This window comes from Pipistrellus kuhlii, unplaced genomic scaffold (assembly GCF_014108245.1).
Source record: "Pipistrellus kuhlii isolate mPipKuh1 unplaced genomic scaffold, mPipKuh1.p scaffold_m20_p_1, whole genome shotgun sequence".
Classification (NCBI taxonomy): Eukaryota; Metazoa; Chordata; class Mammalia; order Chiroptera; family Vespertilionidae; genus Pipistrellus; species Pipistrellus kuhlii.
Window position 1 is genome coordinate 151,210,109 of NW_023425404.1, and position 21,449 is coordinate 151,231,557.

The 21,449-nt window shown below is 34.6% G+C and overlaps 1 protein-coding gene across 1 annotated transcript in view; it reads right to left on the reverse strand.

Annotated features, from left to right (window-relative positions):
- Window positions 1–508: 508 nt before the first annotated feature.
- The window catches only part of CFAP299 (cilia and flagella associated protein 299), a 522,006-nt gene continuing 501,065 nt past the window's right edge, over window positions 509–21,449 (reverse strand). Inside the window, exons 5-6 of the mRNA XM_036412612.2 lie at window positions 15,307–15,436; window positions 509–747 (exon numbers count right to left, since the gene is read on the reverse strand). Of these exons, the coding sequence (XP_036268505.1) occupies window positions 652–747; window positions 15,307–15,436 (226 nt within the window). The 3' untranslated portion in view covers window positions 509–651. The remainder of the gene's footprint in view (window positions 748–15,306; window positions 15,437–21,449) is intronic.

A 21,449-nucleotide genomic window follows, 5' to 3' on the forward strand; every position in this document is an offset into this window, starting at 1 on the left:
AGCCACCTGCAGGCTTACATGAGGAAAATGTGACATTTTTTCTCTTACAAAGTCCTTGTCTCTCTGCAATCTTCTGATTTCCTTTTCTCAGCTTCCTTGTCCTGGGGTTCATACTATCCATCACTAACACATATCTAGCACTTCCATTCATTTTATGCATCATCTCATGGGATACTTCAGATTGAATTTACTCATTTGCTGTTATGGAAAACTCTATATTTATATTTTCTTTATGCCTGTCCCTGTGTGTGACCCATATTCTATTTTATTTTATGATTTTATGGCATAAGGTTTGGTCCATTAAATTTGGCACAGTAGGACCTGAAACATTTTTATTTTGGAAAATCTGAGCTACAAAATGTGTCACTAATTACAATATCCTTGAAGTCACAACAAGAATTCCTCCCATAAAGTGTTGCAATCAGCCTCAGTGCTCAGGGGGAAAAAAAAGTTAGAAAAACCTCAAATTATATTAACAGGAATCTGTACAATAAAGTCAATATTACAGTTTTCTTTCTAATTTCTTTATTAATTTTTAATATTCTAAATTGCCTTCCAGTTATAGGACTCATTAATTATTCTAATTTGTTTCTGGTTACAGGTTTCATTTAAATTCAGTGAGCAATTAGGGAACCATCTAACATGTGGCAGTTAAGTCTTTCTTCTGGAAACGTGGTCAAAAATGACAGCTTGTATGTACAGCTCTGTCTGGATAGGGATTCTTGTAGAGTTGTCACCTGGTAAAGCCTAAAATACAGAAATTGTATTGTTAATCAGTCCACTCTGTGCAAATAATTGGTACATTTTCTTCTTGCTTCAATGTTGTAGCAAGCAGACCTAATAAGGCTGAGGCAATGAAGACCTCTCCATATTTTCCCTCAGATACATTTTTCTGAGGAGCAGTGATAATTCCACTTAAGAGCTTTGAGGCCCTGGGTTGTGACATTACTGAAACTATCTAGGATCAAAGCAGGGTCCGAGGCTCATACTTGTCTAGACTCTGCTGAACAACATGGGTCACTAACTCTGCAGAATTCTCAGGGAAGGGCTTTGCAAATACATGAGATCACAGGTTAATAAGTAAAAAATAATCCTATTTTAATTTCAAGTAATACAAATGTCTCAAGTTTGGAATGGATTCAGACTCGTGAAAGTAACCTGTCCAGGTGGGTTTAATGAAAAGGTTCTTAACACTTTAAAAATAATTGTTATGCTTTCCCCCCCTTCAAATTATACTCTTTGAAAAAAGATTTGTTCCTTCTCTGTTTATTCAGTATTGTCTATCATACTTAAAGCCACCTAGGGAGCTCCTGTGGGAACAAATATTCACTGATGTGGTATTGATAAGACAAAAGAGAGAGGTACTAAAAGGGGTAGACAATATCTATAATTGGAAAATTATTAGTCATTGGGCCTTTGCTCTAATGGAGGTATTATACAAAAGAATAATCTTACTTGCCCTCTTTTTTTCTCTGTAAGGAGAGATGATAAGATCTGGGACTAGAGAGGAGCTTTAGTATTGCTTTTTCCCAATAGTACCTAATTTTTTGTGCCAGCTGAGAAATAATATATTAGATTCATCTTTTATTAAATAAGTCAGTAAAATTGCAAAGACTTTGAAATAGGTTAAAAAAAAGTGGATGTCCTGAGTGGCTCATCCATCCACATCTTTTCTGCCTTTCATCGTTTTTGTACTATTTTACAACTTTTTAAGTTGTAGAAAACTGATGAGAAGGCCAAATATTCTTGTCTGCAAATATGCAAATGAATTGTGCCTATTGGAATGCAATTAATTATTGCTCCATATTGGGACCTGCTTTGCATTTATTTGTAAGTCAATTTCATTTTTTTTAATTTCTCATATATGTTATGCTCTTTGAATTCTCCTTTGAAATGTTTGTACTATCTTACTGGTTCCCTTCATAATTATTAAATTAAATGCAATCTTTGGGATATTCATTTTATATCTGTGTGAGAGTCACAATTATATCCTTTTAGGAAAAATAATCTTGCAAACATTGTGGGAGCTCCACGTAGTGTCCAGTGGCTTCTCTGGTAGTTGGGGAGTTTGTGTTGCTGGGGGGTTGTTGCGTTTCCTGGAAGACTTCAAGCCAAGCATTTCTTTCCTCAGCTCCAAGAGGTAAATTCCCAGGAGCAACAGAACTTTTGCTTTATTGTTCCTCTGTTTCTTTACATATTTTCATTTTTGCTATTTTTTTGTATTGTGAACTCTACTTCACAACAACTTTCACAATCAATAAATTATTCCCCATTGGTGACAGCAATGATTTGGAATTTGGTTTTATGGTCTAACCTTTGTGATCTCTGTAAACGAATGAATAGATCATAGAGATTTATTCTTTCTTGGATGAGAGACAACAGAGACTATGATTTATTAATATTTTCTTTTCTTTGTTTATTTGTCTACTTGTCTATATGAGCTCTTGTGCCCACTAGCAAAAAGAACAACTTTTTGCTATATGGTGTGTTAATTTTTATGTGTTTACTTTTGAGCAGTGGCTAATGTTTAGATCTGAAGATATAAAGCTCTCTGGGTGACTGTGTGTGGATATTTGTCAGGCCTTTTTCTTTGTTTGGTTTGTTTGTTTGTTTGTTTTATTGTTTCTCAGAATCCTTGTACAATCTTGGTACTTACCAAGGACCCCATAGAACTTTTACATGCAGTACAACAACCAGTATGATAGCCAAAGATTTTCTAATTTTTATATATAGAATACTTAAAATGTAATGGAAAACAAACACCTACTAAAACTCTATAGAAAAGTGTATAGGTGGCAATAATTACAGAAGAAGAAACATAATACACTAACATGCATATGAAAAAAATGTTCATCCCTAACAATATTAAAAATGCAAATTTAAATGGCCTCAAATAAATTTGGACTATAAAATGAACAACATTCAAAAATATGCAAAATAAATAGGGCATGGTGATTGAGCAGTCTTATTTCAGGTATACGTAATTATAAATGATATGCAACTGCAAAATAATTTGACAATATATTTCTAAAGCTTCACAAAGTTTATACTTTCTAACTGACCAAGTTACACTTTAGTAATTTACCTTAAAGGAAAAAAAAAAAAGAACACTGAAACTATAGAGAACTCTTCTTTAAATTTGGGGAGAAAAACAGAAATCAACCTAAATGCCCATCAATTAGAAATTCTTATATAAACTATGATTACTCCAGGATTGAATGTTATTTACATTGTTGTACAGCTAGTTTTTTCACTTGATAGTATAGCCTAAACATCTCTTCATACCCATATATCAACTTCAGTAAATACACTTTGAACTCATTTTTAAAACTGCTGCATAGTATTTAAATGCGTGAATGTGTCATAATTTATTTTTATCATTGCCCACTCATGGACTTACACATAATTTCCAGTTTTTAATGATTGCAGTGAAAAATTATATCCTTTTAGAACTTTCATTGTTTCTGAGTTCATAGATCACCAGGAACCAATATTCATTCATTGAACACCTACTCAGTGGCACATTAAACAAATTCTTTCATCTTCACAACAACTTTTTATAAAATGATTGTTTTTTCAGAGTTTACAGATGAGATAACAGGCGGAGAAGTGTTCGAAGAGTTTTAGGAATTTTCCTTAAGATCTATTTAACTCCAATGCATTTCACCTATTGCCCCTCTTAATAAGCAGCTTTTCCCTGCCTGGGTCCTGCTGGCTATCCCCACCATTTGCTACTTCTCCTGTTGCTCTTCTAGCCTCTTTCAGCTGCTCCCATGTATTTTGGGGAGTCCCTAGGTCTTCATTTCTCCAGTGGAATTCATTAAGAGACTTAAGCAAGTCTTTGAATATCCTAAAACATTATTATATTACTCTGTTTGTATGGCCATGTATGCATTTCCTTTTTTGAGAAAATCCATAAAACATCAGATTTTTAAAGTAAGCTGCATTTCCCAAAAGGTTAAGATCCTATCATCTGGAATCTGGAGCAGCTGTGTGTGTCTGTGAGGTAGTTTTCTGGGCTCCCAGGTTGGGGCTGCAATCTGTTTTACTGTGTGTGTGTGTGTGTGTGTGTGTGTGTGTGTGTGTGTATGTATTGCCGTAGCTCTGAGGCAATAAGCATTGTGGAGGCCACCGGGTTTATACTGAAGATATTGCAGCCAGCAATAACCACTTAGACACTTTCAACATGAGATTTTCCTGTCTTGCCATTGGCCTTGATCACTGATCAGGCTATTATGTTCCATGTTCCAGTACACTTCAACATCCTTCTTCTTGCTTTGGGATTTCAGATCTCAGAAATTGCAAGCCCCTGCTGGGGTGGTGAATGGTTAGGAAGGAATCATGGGAGAGGACAGCTTATTCAGCAGGAGAAATCCTGCTCTCCTTGAATTAGAAATAATCCCTTAACTGTGGTCTCGCACGCGCAGTGACTTCATCCCTGACTTGTGTTTTTTAGTGCCTACTTCTTCGTCATTAGTCATTACATCTTTGAAATCATGGAGGAAACAATTATTTGATTTTTTAATCTTTAATTTTTTATTTCAATTAAATGTATTGGGGTAACAATGTTAATAACATTATAGAAGCTTCAGGTGTATCTGTATACACCATTGCTCTTAGTCAATCATCTCATCCACTAGGAAAGTAACCTTCCCTTGTCTCTCTCACTGCTTGTCCTTATTTGTGAGGAAAATTGCATGAAAAAGTGAGCTTGAATTGGGGCTACTCTCTATTTCTCAAATTCTTTTATTATCATTTCCCTAGTTTATATTGATTCCTTTTACCTTTGGTATGATGTTTGATTAGGTTGCCCTTTTAATTAGAAGTGTAAAACAATAATTGTTCTTTGCCATGAATATGGTATTGATATTCTATTTACTGCAGATATTTGATGTGGATGGTGAAAAGTTATCATTAATAATCTTTATTACTAAACATGGACATCTAATAATTCAAACTTATGTATTTAATTTTTTTTTTCCTCCTGCTCACCTTTCCTATACTGCACTTCATATATGAATTCATACATTGGACACTTAACAATGTGCTTATCTCTAGGGATTGTTCCATACTATTGCATATAAAATAAAAATCAGTTTTATAGGTCAAGAGGAGGGCATAGCATTTAAGTGTTAGGAGATTTAATTCATAAAAGCCATGCTCTGCTAATGTATTTTTTGATGGATTCCTTAAGGCCATTGATTTTAGCAGCAGTTAGTTGAGTAAATACTTAATTTATATGTGGTGGATTTCCAGTTCAGGTATCCCAGGTGATTGCCCAGGGGAGAAAATGTGTAAAGGCTTCTTAGTATGTGGGTGTTTTAGGGCTGTAATTAACCAAACATTCAGTAATTTGGGCAGCAAAACCAGAAATTTGGCAAGGCCTCAGCTTTCTTAATAACTGTGACTATGCCACAGTTAAAAAGCACCATTTACAAGGGCCTCCGAGGAAAATCCAGGAACCAAAAAAGTGGTGTTGGTGACTCAGTAAGTGTCCCCTGCCCCTTTCATGGCGTTTGAGGGAATGCTATTGGATACTTTGAAGAAACCATAGCCTCGCTTAAATTTATTCTATTCAGTGGGAATTAAAAAAAAAAATTTAATGTCCAATAACATTATACCTGGGCCCTGTATAAAGACAGATTGTAAAACCGAGGACCTTCCCTGGGAGGGTGGGGCTTTCAGAGATTAAATTTGAACCATCTGTGGAAAGGATGGAGGAATGTTATGGGCCTCCATTTTGAGAGGAGCAATTTCAAGGCCATGACAAGCTCCATCTGATTTTAATGTCCACATGGCAAGGGTAATTAAGACCAGTCAATGAACTGGGAGGCAGCATTAAGGAGGCAATTAACACCTTCCCTACTAATGGTCACAAGTGCTCTGGTGAGGGTCCCTTGGGAGGAACAGAACAGAGGAAAGAGGAGCTGAGAGTAGGTACTGGAATCTTCCTCTAAATTAACCCCTACCCCAAATAAAAACATATTTTTTGGTAGAAGTTATTTTTAATTTTTAAATCTTGTTCACCTCGATATTCTTTTGCTTATAGAAAAAGAAAGTAGAATTTGGCCGGCTTTTTTTTTTTTTTTTTTTTTGCATCTGAATAGTATGTACTAATGGCTACACATTTATTAAAAAATAATAAAGTAATTGCTTCACTCATTTATCGATAGACCTAACACATTGCCATTGCTCTGCACACTCAGAGTCAATACCCAAAGTTCAGCAAAGAAACCCCAATGTTAATTCAACTACCAAGGGAAGGAAAGCACCAGAGTCAATTACTCTAATTTTCAGCTAAAAATAGCATTAGCTCTACATATATTTCTACTGCTTAAGATCCTAAAATATTTTCACGTTAACCTCAAAAGTTTCCAGGATTATTTTTGGCCCTCCTATTCACTTCTTTAGCAAATATTTAATATTCAATTTACTCATTCTGTAGATGTTTACTGAACACCTACCATATGCTAGCCCTAGAGATGCAATAGTAAAGTAACCAGAAAGGGTTTCTGCACCACGTTTCAGTTTATGCTTTCCCACTCTCTGTCATATATATTGTTTCATTTTTGAGCCTTTGGACAAACCTACCTGATCTAGTGATTTTTGATGAGGCTGTGATAATCAGAATGGGTATCATCAGCCTCACTCTACAATGATCCAAATAAGTGGGGAAAACTAGCAGCATTTAATCAGCAGAGGCATCCAGTGTGGTGGATCGCATTAGTATAGAAATTATCCAGAAGTCTTTGTCACCTGGTCTGTACTTTCTAGCCCATTTGTGTGGTCTCAGGAAAATGTAATTTAGATTACCTAAAATTAACACCATTGAATCAAAACTTGCTTTTGAGAAACAAAGTTCGATAATTTTATGGACATAGAGTAAGGTGAAACAACAGTTAATAAAATATGACTACGTAAAGAAATGGACATCAAATCTTTAGGGTCACTTAGGAAGATATTAAAAATACAGATTCCTGGGCCACACTAAAGTTGAATTCAGTTTGAACTTCTAGGAGTGGGGCCTAGGGCTCTCACATGACTGGCTAGTGTGAGCAGAGAGAACTGGGAATGTTTTAGTGAATTGATAGAAACCACTCCTAAGTAAGCCATGGTGAGTTGGATCTTTGATAATGAACTCTTGTGAAAACATTTTACATTCCAAAGTAATGCATTTTTATGTTTGAATGATTGTGATTTTCAACAACAGCAACAACAACAACAACAACAAAAGAGTCTGAGTCCTGTTATACTGTGAGGAGTGATGGTATGTAAAAAATAGTAAATGCTGCCGGGACCGGTTTGGCTCAGTGGATAGAGCGTTGGCCTGTGGACTGAAAGGTCCCGGGTTCGATTCCGGGCAAGGGCATGTACCTTGGTTGCGGGCACATCCTTGGTGGAGGGTGTGCAAGAGGCAGCTGATCGATGATTCTCTCTCATCAATGTTTCTAACTCTCTATCCCTCTCTCTTCCTCTCTGTGAAAAATTAATAAAATATATTTAAAAAAAGTAAATGCTGCTAAATTGGTACACAACCTATACTGTACATGCTTTCCAAGCTCAGTGACAGGACAGATCCAGACAGCTTTATGTCACAATAGTGTCTTTTGTTTCTACATCTGATAGAAACCACAGCCTGAGATCTTTTAACATGTATGGGTTTGTTGTTGTTGTTGTTTACTTGTTTTGTCATGAGTCACATATTAAGCAACTATATTCAGGATGCAGCACAACTACTTTACTGAATTACTGAATTAATTCATCAGTTCTATTAATTTTTGATAGAATTTTTAGTGTTCTCTATATACAGTATCATGTCATCTGCAAGTAATGATAGTTTTACTTCTTCCTTTCTACTTTAGATGCTTTTTATTTCTTCTTCTTGTCTAATAGCTGTGGTTAGAACTTCTAGTATCATGTTGAATAAGAATGGTGAAAGCTGACATCGTGTCTTGTTCTCAATCTTAAGGGGAATGCTTGTAGTTTTGGCTATTGAGTATGATGTTGGCTATGGATTTGTTATACAAGATTCAAAATAAATATCCAGAAATCATTTGCATTTTTATATACCAATTATGAACTATCAGACAGGGAAACTAAAAACAACATGCAATACAATTTCATTCACAATTGCTTCAAAAAGAATAAAATACCTAGGAATAAATATAACAAAAGATGTAAAAGATCCTGTGCTCAGAAAATTATAAGACACTGAAGAAAGAAATTGCAAAAGATATAAATAAGTGTAAGCATTTACTGTGTTCATGGACAGGAAGACCTAACATCTTTAAAATTTTAATACTATCCAAAGCAATGTACAGATTCAATGCAATTCCTATCAATATACCAATTTCACAGAGCTAGAAAAAATATTCAAAAAATTTATATGGAACCATTAGAGACCGCAAATAGTGACTTTGAGAAAAAACCAATTTGTCAGAATCATGCTATCTGATATCAAACAATACTACAAACACATAGTAATCAAACAGCATGGCACTAGCATAAAAACAGTCATAGATCAACAGAACAGAATAGAGAGCCCAGAAATAACCCCCCCATCTTTATAGTCAATTAATATTTGACAAGAACATATCATCAATAAATGATAGTTGGAAAATTGGGCAGGTATGTGCAAAAAAATAAAACTAGACCACCTTCTTACAATGCACACAAGAATAAACTCAATATGGATTAAAAACTTAAATGTTAGACTCCAAACCATAAAAATCCTAGGAAAAAACATAAGCAGTAAAATCTCAGACATTTCTCATGGCAATATTTTTTGATATATCTCATTGGGCAACGGAAACAAAAGAAAAAATAAATAAGTGGGACTACATCAAACTAAAAAGTTTTTGCACAGCAAAAGAAACCACCAACAAATTAAAAGAGGACCCACTGAATGGGAGAAGGTATTTGCTGATACATCTGATAAGGGTTTAATATCCAAAATTTATAGAGAACTGATAAAACTCAACACTAAAAATCCAAACAATTCAATGAAAAATGGGCAAAAGACCTGAATAGACACTTCTCTAAAGAAGACATACAGGTGGCCAAGAGACATGAAAAAAAGATGCTCACTGTCACAAATCATCAGACAAATGAAATTAAAAACAAAATGAGATATCACCTCACACCTGTCAAAATGGCTAGCATCAATAAATCAAAAAACCACAAGTGTTGGTGAGGATGTGGTGAAAAGGGAACCCTTGTGCAGACTGGTGCAGCCACTGTGAAAACAATATGGAGTTTCCTCAAAAAAATTAAAAATGGAACTGCCATATGAACCAGCAATTCCACTTCTGGGAATTTATCCAAAAAAACCTGAACACTAATTCAAAAGAATATATGCACCCCTATGTTCATTGCAGAGTTATTTACAATAGCTAAGATTTGGAAGCAGCCTAATTGTGCACTAGTAGATGAATAGATAAAACAGCTGTGGTACATCTACACAATGGAATATTACTCTACCATAAAAAGAAAGCTAATTTTACCCTTTGGGACAGAATGGATGGACCCGGAGAGTATTATGCTAAGTGGAATAAGCCTGTCAGAGAAGAACACCATATGATTTTGCTCATATGTGGAATCTAATAAACAAATTGAACTAACAAGCAAAATAGAGATAGATTTGGAGATAACAGACAGCTCTGGTGGTGATGGTAGCGAGGGTGGGGGTGGGGGATGGGGCGGGGAGATGAAGGGGAGTGAAGGGATTGAGCAAAATAAGAAAAAGAACTCATGGATATAGACAACAGTGTGGTGACTTCAGGGAGGAAGAGGGGGTGGAAGTGGAAGAAGGTATATGGGGAATCAGTGGTGATGGAAAAAAAAGATGTAGTCTGTTAACACTAAAAAAAGTAGCAAAAAAGGAGACTGTCCTGTAGAATTTCTTATTTTTCATACAATTGATTTTCTTTTGTACAAATGAAGTTTAGCAAGCAGAAAAATAACATCTTCTTATTTCAGAATGGCTTATGCATTTTTATACTTATAAATTTTGATTCTAAGTCCTGGCACAAATGACACAGATTCTCACTGAACTATGCAGAGTGGCAAAATCTCATATTTTGGCATCCACAGTTGGAGTTCAATTTTCTCTCAAAACTTCTCAGTCATTACTCTCCTTCTGAACTTTGATCTCAACCATGGTTCCACATTAGAATCACTAGAGGAGCTTTTGGAATATATAGATGCCCAGACCTTCCACCCAGACCAATTCAACCAGAATCTTTGAGGTGAGGTCAAGATTCTAAAGCTGCCTGCATGATTTTGATGTCAGGCGTGTGCTGAGAGCCACTTTCTAGCCAATAGGAGATCCTCACCCTTATCATTGCAGGCTCTGTGCTTCCTGTTTATGGGATGTTTCTTCCAACTAGAATATCACCTCTCCACTGTCTCCTGTCCCAGATCATAAACCATCTCTTCTTCTACTGAATTCCCAAAGTGTTTCCTTTCCCCCCCAAATATAATTTTCTGCCTTATACTGTTGTTATGTTTTATACATGCCTGCTTTTCTAAAACTGCTATAAGTACTGAAAGGACAAGGGTTGAAATCTTGCTCATCTTTATATCTCCTATAATGTCTCATAATATGTAAATTCCATTGCTAGATTATATTAATGATGAATTGCATGGCCTTGAACATGTCATTTAATCTGAGTCAATTTATTAATAAATTAAAACATTCTAATTCAAAAGAATTAAGTTGAGATTGGTTAAATTACATATTTCTGGAGCTACACAGGAAGACTTAAAAGCATATACCAAAACAAAGATTTCTGCAAAACTTAAAATGATAGCTGCACTAGCTGTTTCCACTGATAAATTCTTGCAATTGTTTTTCCTGACTCACTTGGATCACTACATAGTAGTCTGGCTGTACCCTCTCTGGCTATTACTGCTACATTAGGTATCAATGACATAATCCACTCCTCAACTTTTAATTAGTGTAGCATTACTGTGCGTTAGCAGGGAATCACTCCTTCAATCACTTATTCCATGAATATTTATTTTCTATTAACCAGGCATTCTCCCAGGTGATAGGCTCTCACATTTAATGAATAGAAGAGGGAAATAGAGAACATCAAGCATAACTAAGGAATATATATATATTTTTTCAATTTTAACTATTCTATCCAAACTCTCTCTGGTGAGTAGATTATGAAGGTTTAGACCACCTATTTTATGTTAAGACTCAGAGCAAACTTTCCCACGGTTAATGTTTCCTAAAATAAAAATACCAAAAGCCTTTAAAAATTTATTCAGATAATGTAGGGGAGTGAGTGCAAAGTGCTTCCACTCAATCCTCCTAAAGATAATACACTGGAAACATTTTGGTGGGTGTGAATCACTCAAACAAGCATTCTTAACTCAAAAATAGAAACTTGCCTTATTTGTTCCAGATGTCATACAGCTAGCTGCAGGGAAGTTAAAGCCAGTGGTCCTGTTTTGAATGCAACCAAACTCTTATTGCATTTGGAATTTCTTAACCAATGAACACACATTACTTGTTCTAAGACCTGCATAATTTTCTTTTCTTTTTTTTCCACTGTTACCATTCACAAACAACTATGTTTCATGGGAACTACACTTCAGAATTAATGAGTCTACATCTTTGTTGTACAAAGGAAGCATATCCTGTTTATCACTGTTTCTACCTTTCATTTATCTCAACCTCTTTAATTTTTTTTCTGTCTACTAACAATAAACAATTAGAAACTGACATTTTATTATTTTTTTCTTGAATTTTTAAAAATTTAATTTTTGGAGTGACATTGGTTAATAAAATTATATAGGTTTCTACAATCTATCATCTGTATATTGTATTGTGTGTTCATCACAGTCAAGTCTCCTTCCATCACCATTTATCACCTTTTTACCCTTATTTATCTTCCCCCTTTCTCTCTGGTAATCCCTATACCATTGCCTGTGTCTATAAGGTTTGTTTTTGCCTTAATCCCTTCACCTTTTTCTCCCAACCTCACCTCCCCTGCCAATGCCTTTTTACTCTGACAACTGTCAGTCTGTTCTTTGTATCTATGAGTCTATTTTGTTTGTTATTTTGTTTGTTAGTTTATTTTGTTCATTAGATTCCACATATAAATGAAATTACATGGTGATTGTCCTCTTTAATTTTAAACATAAAAATATTTCAAAGAGAATAGTTGAAGGAAAGTTGAACTGTTTTGTTCTTATATTTTATAGCACCTTAACTATAGAATTATAAGAAGGTATTTAACTCAGGAAGTATTTCAAGTAAAATTATTGAGAAAAATATTGAATTATTTTTATTTATTATTTTAATATATATTTATTGATTCTGAGAAGGAGGGAAAGACAGGGAGGAAGAAAAACATCAATAATGAGAGGTAATCATTGATCAGCTGCCTTCTGTATGGCCCCTACTAGGGATCAAGCCTGCAACCCAGGCATGTGCCCTGACCAGAAATGGAACTGTGACCTCCTGGTTTATAGATTGATGCTCAACCACCGAACCATGCCAGCCAGGCAAAATATTGAATTTTAAAATGTAATTCTTATCATTGTGCATTGGTAGTTTTAAAAACTTGATATTTTAGCTAATTTCTGATTTTCTAGTAGGTCTCTATGAGATGCTTAGTGGGTATATAAAATATAAAAGGATCATGGCTCCCTAAAGAAGGTGAATAAATTAAAATTTTTATATATTACCATAAAAATTAAAATCTTTATGTTATATTTTGAGAACAAATGCTTGAGAACACATGTGTGAGGACAGAGTAACAAATCTTTTGAGATTATTATCTTTTTTATGGAGAAGATTTTCTCAAATTATGGTTCAAGGATAATTGGTAGCAAAATCATACTTGTTGCTTTTGAGCCCAATTGAGTCAGAATATCTGTGACTTGAGCTTGAGGCTGTAGGGGGATTTTAGAGATCAGAAAAGAACAACACTCATCTTCAAGTTGTGAATAATAAAGCCCAAAGAGATTAAATTATTTGCTCAAGGTCATGCTGCCAGTTGAAGTAAGATCTAGAATTTTGTTTGATTCTGAGAACAACATTCTCTTCCAGTAAGTAAACTATTAATTTTTACTAGTATCTTCAAAAGGTAAAATTTAAAGAAATAGAAGTTTACAAATGTTATCATATATCCCACCTAATAATTCTTTACTATTATCACTTATAAATTAAATCCTTGTTTCTTTCTCTAGAATTTAGGAATATCTTCCATTTAGACTCATGAATCTTTGAATTATATCAAAATCTTCAAGAAATAAAGAACATGTTACATTTCATGAATTGTTGACTAAATCTTTGAAATTTTGTGGTTGATTATTTTGGAAGTGAGTGTTTTAAAGTTATTTGAACTATGTTCAAATAACAGTTTGCATTCAATAATGATTCCACGAAGACCATAAAACTATAATTCATGGCATACACCCTTAAAGTATTTATTAGCCATTAGTTAAAACAGAACCCTAAAATAGTCTAAGCGTTATGTGATTCAAAACTGATTCAAAAATTTGTTTCACACATCTTAATGAAGCTATTAATAATTTTGTAGATTTTATGAATATAGTTTAGCTTTCTAAAAGGAAAAGACTCTGAAAATGCTATTTATTAAGTTTTCTATACTTAATTGGTAACATTTTGACACTCATTTATGATAGAAAAAGGGCACCACTGTAGAGATGGTGTGCTGGTAAACTTCCCTATCATTAATACATTTAGAATAAATATGGCCCTAAAGATTTTCACATCTACGTAGTCCTTCATTTTACTAATGAGAAATAGAAGACCAGAAAAGAGCAATGTTATTTTTGAAGGAGATAGCTTTGTGACAGAAACAAGTACCCAAACTTCTCTTCTTCCTTTTCCAGAACTCCTGTTATAGCTGAGCATATGGCCATCTTAATCAAGATTAAATTTTCCAGTCTTCCAAGTAGCTAGATGTGGCCATCTGACTAAGATTTTGCCATGGAACATATGTGGATGTTTGTGAGGTAGCTTTTAGGAAGCATCCTTAAAAGGAAGTGAGAGCTTGTCCTTTGCACCCTCTGAGTTCCGCCCATGAATCCTGTTTGGAATGCAGTTTTGGCTGAAGGTCTGTTTTGCCCCATGAGGATGAGGATGAGCCTCGCCCGGATGACCATCGAGTTGCCATTCCAACTTTGGACTGACAGTACTAGTATCTCCACTCACACATGGGAAAGAAAGAAGATTCTTCTGTTTAAGTCACTGTCTTGGGCTTCTGATACTTGCAGTTGTCACAGAGTTAGGAAAAGTGGTTTTGCAACCATCTTTGTCTGTTAGTCCTTCCTGTGAAAGCAAGAATGACTATCTAACCAGGAAATAAACCATTTCTCGCTATAGAATTTCATTTATTCATTATTTGAACACATAGATATTGAGCACTTTCTATGAGCAAGGAACTAAGTAGATATGAAACAAAAATACTTTTATTGCTGATTTTGAATTTCTCAAATGTTTTAGAACCAGATCTTCCTTTTCCTTGGTCCTTCCTTGTCCCTATCCCAGGCATATTATATAATTTTTATTTTTTTTTCCTATGAAGGACTGGTTTTCTGGACTCGAATTTTAGACTGATGCTGTCACATGACTAACATACATTTCAAAAGTAAAAAAAAAAAAAAAGCCTAAGAAACTCAAGCACATATGACTTTAAGTTTTAATCTTCACCCCCAAACATATGATAAGTTATGATTAAAACCATGATACAAATGCAGCCTTTGAATTATGTAAGGCATACATATTTGTCCTTAAACAAATTAAGAATATCAATGGCCATATCTTTAAAATATTTAAATAAAATGTATTTTCTAAGTTAATACTTAGAAATACACTAAGGACTGTACTATTTTCAAGTTTAGTTACATATAAGAAGGAATATTAGAATTCTGGGTACATATATGAGTTGAGAGTCTTCCTTCCCTACCTGACTCATCTCCACATAGAGCAAAAAGTGACTGGACATCTGCAAGATCAGATCAAACAAATTCATTGCCAACTGGCTCCCTGATATCATTCTGTGCTAGGCATGGAGAAGTGTCCTCATATGTGTGTTCTATTTAAATGCCCCCTAAACTCTTTATTGATTTCTGATAATTTGTTGTTTTGGAATATTTTTTTGTTTTGTTTGTTTGTTTATTTTAGAATAGTACATGCTCTAAATTTCAACATAATTTTTCAATTCTCGATTTAAAATGTTAAAATTGTCCAATATTTAATAAAATTTTGAATAATGGTAGAAATACAATCAAATTTGGAGATAAATATAAAAGCATACTTACTTTTGGGTCCACATTGAGAATTTTCCTGTCTCTTTTGTATTTGAAAAGCAAGCCTTCTGGATTATCAGCAATCACTTGATAATTGGGAGTTGAATTCCAAACAGCAACTTGACTGTCCCAGTTGTAAAAGCTATAAAAATAAATATTTATTAGGAATTTGTATGTATAATATATTAAATTGACAAATATATTTCAGAAAATATTTGGGGAAGTTCAATTGCAAGATAAGTGGATCAAATAATAATCTGTATAACCATGTAGATTACATGTGCTTAAAATTCTTGCAGAAGAGTTTAGACTCGGTTATTCTCAAATCATTTACATATTTCTCAAATCAGATACATATTTATGGATATTTTGCATGATTTCCTGCTTTGGATACTCTAGCATCTAGGGTCTATTCCAGTATAGTATTATATTCCCAGGAAGTCAAGAAGAAAATTGATGCAATTTAAAGCTATTTTTTTTCAGCTCAGACTCTTCAGGGTATTAAGAATATTCAGGGTATTAAGAGACTGTTTACTGAAAGGAAAGGCAGGTTAAGTTTATCATCTCTTTTCATTCATAACAAATGAATTCATTTCTTTCAGGCTATATTTTCCAATAATATATTTCCTGGGGAGTGAAGAAACAATTTGCATATGATAGGTTCCCATAGGCCAGGAATGAGGTAATGTATTTGATCACAACCCATGTGAAGTAGTTCTCATTTTGCAGAAAAGGCTAACAGACTAGGGAAGGTTAACTAGCATAGACAAGGCCCTGCAACTAATATGCCATAAACTAATATTCCAACTAAGATCTGTTTTTTTTTTCTCCAAACATATGTGTTCATGATATTGTTCAACAATGCCATCAGTTCATCCTTTTGTTGTTGTTGACTTATGAAAATTCCTATTTTTCCATGTCTTATTTTATACCTACTTGTCAGAAATGAATATAATGTTCTCATATGGGTTGGAAAAAGAATCCTCAAAATACTTATTTTATATGCTTTATTTCTGTTAACACATTTCTAATGTTATGCTAATAGGGTCAAATACTAATGCATTTCTAGTCCTATATCAGTGTTTCCCAACCTTCTCTCATGATGAGAATCACCTGGTGGAGTTGTTAAAACACAGATTCCCGGATCCCAACTAAGAAGTGCTAAACTAGAATTTTTGGGAACATATAGGTAAAATTGTATACTTAACTAGTGCTCTAAGACAGATTTTATATACAGAGCACTAAGTTAGGTATGCAATTTTACCTATATGTTCTCAAAAATTCTAGTTTAGCACTTCTTAGTTGGGATCCGGGAATCTGTGTTTTAACAACTCCACCAGGTGATTCTCATCATGAGAGAAGGTTGGGAAACACTGTCCAATATAATAAAGAGGTAATATGCAAATTGACCCTCATGCCCTTGCACAAGATAGCCACCCCCATGTAGTCACAAGATGTCCGCTACAAGATGGCTGGCAGGGGAGGGCAAAGTGGATGATCAGGCCAGCAAGGGAGGGTAGATAGGGGTGCCTGGGCTAGCAGGGGAAGGCAGTTAGGGGTGACCAGACCTTCAGGGGAAGGAAGTTGGGGATGACCAAGCCTTCATGAGAGGGCAGTTAGGGGCGACTGGGCTGGCAGAGGAGGGCAGGTGGGGGTGACCGGGCTGGCAGGGAAGGCAGTTGGGACAATTGGGCCAGCAGGGGAGCAGTAAGGCATCGATCAGGCTGGCAGGGGAATGGTTAAGGTATGATCAGGCTGGCAGGCAGGTGAGCAGTTGAGAGCCAGCAGTCTTGGATGGTGAGAGGGATGTCCGACTACTGCTGGTTTGAGCCCAATCCCACAGGAATCAGCCTAAACAGGCAGTCCGACATACCTTGAGTGGTCCCAGATTGGGAAGAATGCAGGCCGGGCTGAGAAACATCTCCCTCATTGCACAAATATTGTATGTCTAATATTATCCTATTTCTGTGTTGTTTTGCCCTCTATTACTCCCTTTCTTCATTTTGAAAGAGTAGGATTTATTGATTAAATTCACTCTGAATTATATTGTTTTCCGAGGCATTAACTTTTGTGCTATTACCTGTAAATGTAATGTTTACCTTCAACTTTTTCCATACTCAGAAAGAACTTTGGAGGGCATATTAGTGATAACTGTTTCTCTCATTCCCCCACTACTCTTTCTATGTCTAGGACATTGGACATAGGAGTGTCTGCCCTTTCTAAGTCACATAGTTAGATAAAGTGATTTTGTAACCATCTTTGTCTGTTTAGTTAGTCCTCCTTGAAAGAGCAAGAATGATAATTTAAAAAGGCAAAGATGGTGGTGATTGAAGAAAGGAGTTGAACATTCATGGTTTGTGGAGTTTTCACTTTAGCTAGCCTTCATAAGTGAGATTTGTCATGGCAGGCTTAGCCTCCAGTAAGATGATGGTAGCTAGCAGCCTATATATAGTATTGGTGATAAATTAATTTCACTAGTGAAGGTATTAGGAGCCAGTTTGACTATGCACCCAAGCTGGATTCTTGAATTCAATTTAATACATAATAAAAAATCATTTGACTCCATCTTACTGACTGTTCAGTTAGGAGTTTGCTGAATTGGAATAGGAAACATGGGTGTGATTCTAAATCTTTCATATAATTCTAAATAATTATTATGAGATATATAGATATAAGCAATCCCAGTAAAATGCTTGAGGCACAGCTATGCTTGGAAGTAGCATGGCTTATATCATACATTCCTATCTTGTTTCTCAGATCTAAAATTAAAAGCCTTGTTAAAGTCCAAGTAATGTGTGTGTGTGTATGTGTGTGTTTCATTATATAAAAAATTAATTTGCAGGGTTTTTTAATTTTTATTTTATTGTGGTTAGAACACAACAGCAGATTGACCCTTTTGTAAAATTTTGAAGTGTACAATACATTACTGTTGACTGTAGGTACAATGTTGTACAGTAGAGCTCTATACTTCTTCATCATGATGAACAGAAGCTTTATGCCCATTAATTAAATCCCTAATTTCCCCTATCTCCAGCACTAGGTAACTGCTATTCCACTCTTTGATTCTATGAATTTGACTATTTTATATACCTCATGTAAGTGAAATTATACAATATTTGTTTTTTGGTGATTGACTTATTTCATTTTGCACAAAATCCTCAAGATTAATCCATGTAGTTCCATATTTTAGAATTTCCTTTTTTAAGGCTGCATAAATATTCCATTGGATTTATAAGCGATATTTTCTTTATCCATTCATCTATCAATGGGCATGTAGGTAATTTCCATATTTTGTCTATTGTGAATAATTTCTTTTAGATCACATATAGTTGAGTGTTTTGTGTTTGTTTGTTTTTTAATTCATCTAGCCACTTTATGTTTTTTTTTATCAAGGAGTTTAATCTATTTATACATAAAGTAATTATTGATAGGAAAAGCTTATACTCTTGGCTTTTTATTGTTTTCCATTAGTCTTGAAATTCTTTTGTCTGTCTTTTCCTCTCTTACTGTATTCCTTTTTGTTTGTTGATTCTTTTATTGATATGGTTTGAATAATTTATTATTATTTTGATTATCTGCTTAAAATAGTTACCTTGGGGTTTACATAAAATATCTTCTAGTTTTAACAGTAAATTTTAAGCTGATAGTAACTTAAGTTCAATCACACATGCAAACTTTACACTTTAAATTCTCCCCCACATATATTTTATGTTATTATTGTCACAGTTTACATATATTCATATTATGTGTATTTTAATATATTTTCATTATAGTTATTTTTAAACTTTTACCTTTTAATTTACAATAGAATTGAAAGTGATTTAAACACTATTATTACAGTAATACAATACTCTGTATTTGTTTACTGGTATATATTTACCTTTATCAGTGAGTTTCATATTTTCTTATGCTGTCATATTTCTGTTTAGCATCCTTTCATTTCAACTTAAAGAACTCCTGTTAGCTGCCGAAACAGGTTTGGCTCAGTGGATAGAGCATTGGCCTGTGGACTGAAGGGTCCTGGGTTCGATTCAGGTCAGGGGCATGTACCTTGGTTGTGGCACATCCCCAGTAGGGGGCGTGCAAGAGGCAGCTGATGGATGATTCTCTCTCATGGATGTTTCTAACTCTGGATCCCTCTCTATTCCTCTCTGTAAAAAATCAATAAAAATATATTAAAAAAAAAAGAACTGTTAGCATTTCTTGTAAGATAGGTCTAGTAATGATGAACTCCCAGAGATTTTCTGTTTGGGGAAAGTCTTTATCTTGTCTTCATTTTCGAAGGACAATTTTGCTGGTTGGAAACTTTTTTTTTCTTTCAGCACTGTGAATATACTATTCCACTCCCTTTTGGCCTACAGGTTTCTTCTAAAAATCTTCTTATTTTCACGTTAGTATGTCCTGTGGATATAATAAGTCACTTTTCTCCTTCTTTCAAATTTGTCTATTTGTCCTTGATTTTGTCAATGTGATTAAAATGTGTCTTAATGTAGATTTCTTTTGAATTTATGTAAATGGTATTCCTTTAACTTCTTAGATATGAATATCCATTTCCCTTTTCAGGTTTGGGAAGTTTTCAGCCATTATCTTTTTTCTTTGAGTAACTATTCCTGTCCTTTGTCTCTATCTTTGGGAATCCCACAATGTGTATATTGGCCCCTTGAGGATGGTCCCTAAATTTTCTTCACTCTTTTTCATTTTGTCTTCTTTTTGCTCCTCTGAATTATTCCCAATGATAAGCCTTTGAGTTTATTGATCCTCTCTTTTGTTTAATCCAATCTGATATTGAAATCCTCTAGTGAATTTTTTAGTTCAATTATTGTGCTTTTTAGCTTCATGATTTCTGTTTTGTATCTTTAAATATTTTCTGTCGCTGCTGAATTTCTCACTTTGTTTTTATACTATTTTCTTTATCTCTGATCATTTTTATGACAGTTATTTTGAATTTTCTTTCAGGTAAATCATACTACTCATTTCTTTTGGGTCAGTTTCTGGAAATGTATCTTATTCCTTTTTTAGGGAACATTTTTTTGCCCACTTCTTCATCTTTCTTGACTCCATTTTGAGGCCCACACATTAGACAAAGCAGGCCACTCTCCCAGTATTCATAGATTGGCCTCATACAAAAACTTCTACCAATCATCTTGGCAAGAGATTCTGAGGGCTTCTTCCAACTTTTCCCTCCCTAGGTAGAAATAGGCTGTTGTGGGTTTGTATGCTTCCTCTGTGATGAACAGGAGGTAGAATCTATGGTGCCTATACCAATCCATACCAATGTCTCCATTTTCCCCTAGGTGGATAGATTGTGGAAGACACATCAGAGCTCCAAGACTGGCAGAATAGACTGGGGAGTCTCCTCAGAAATGTTGAGGATCTGGATATATAAACCAGCCCCTTCTTTTCCTGGGAGAATTTGGCTACTAGGGAGTTTTCTTTTGATCATAAGGTATAGCAAGAGGGTGTCACAACCCTCTCTACTAGCTTTGGTAAGGCTGGTTTTGCATTTGCCTGGGCTGTGCAGGAGCCTTTCAGTTAGTTTTTGTATTTCTTACAAAGGGAATTTGTCTGGGGATTGTTGCCAAATATGTGTGTTTGTAGGGAGAAAGAGGCTCCATAGTTTTCTACTCTGCTATTTGCTGATGTTACCAATAGAGATGCAGAATGGGCTAATGCATATTTCAACCTTAATTCCACTTCTTCTAAGCCACTTACATTCAGATCCTCACTGTAGATACTGTCATGACCCATAACTCTATTTAACTTTTATTGTCTCCTGGTTTTCTTTTGTTAGTTCATGTACACCACTAATTTGGCTTCACTAAGGCCTTAGATTCCTGGCTCTCCATTTCTATACTAATTTACAACAGCTAGCTTTTTTTTTTTTTTTTTAACTTATCTACAATTTATAAGATACTTGTTAGTAATTACAAATTTTTTAGTTATTTGACCTTGTTTGATTTCACGGTTCCTGCTATGATCTATGATAATTGTTGCTGAATTTAACATACTGTATACTACTCATATAACTTTAAATTCAAAATATGTAGCTGTAGTTGGATTCTAGACATTGCAGAGTACTTCTTTATGTTTCTAGTTATCTTCCTTTATCATTCATTTCATTGTTTCCACTTTCTAATATCTTCACTTTCTTCCTT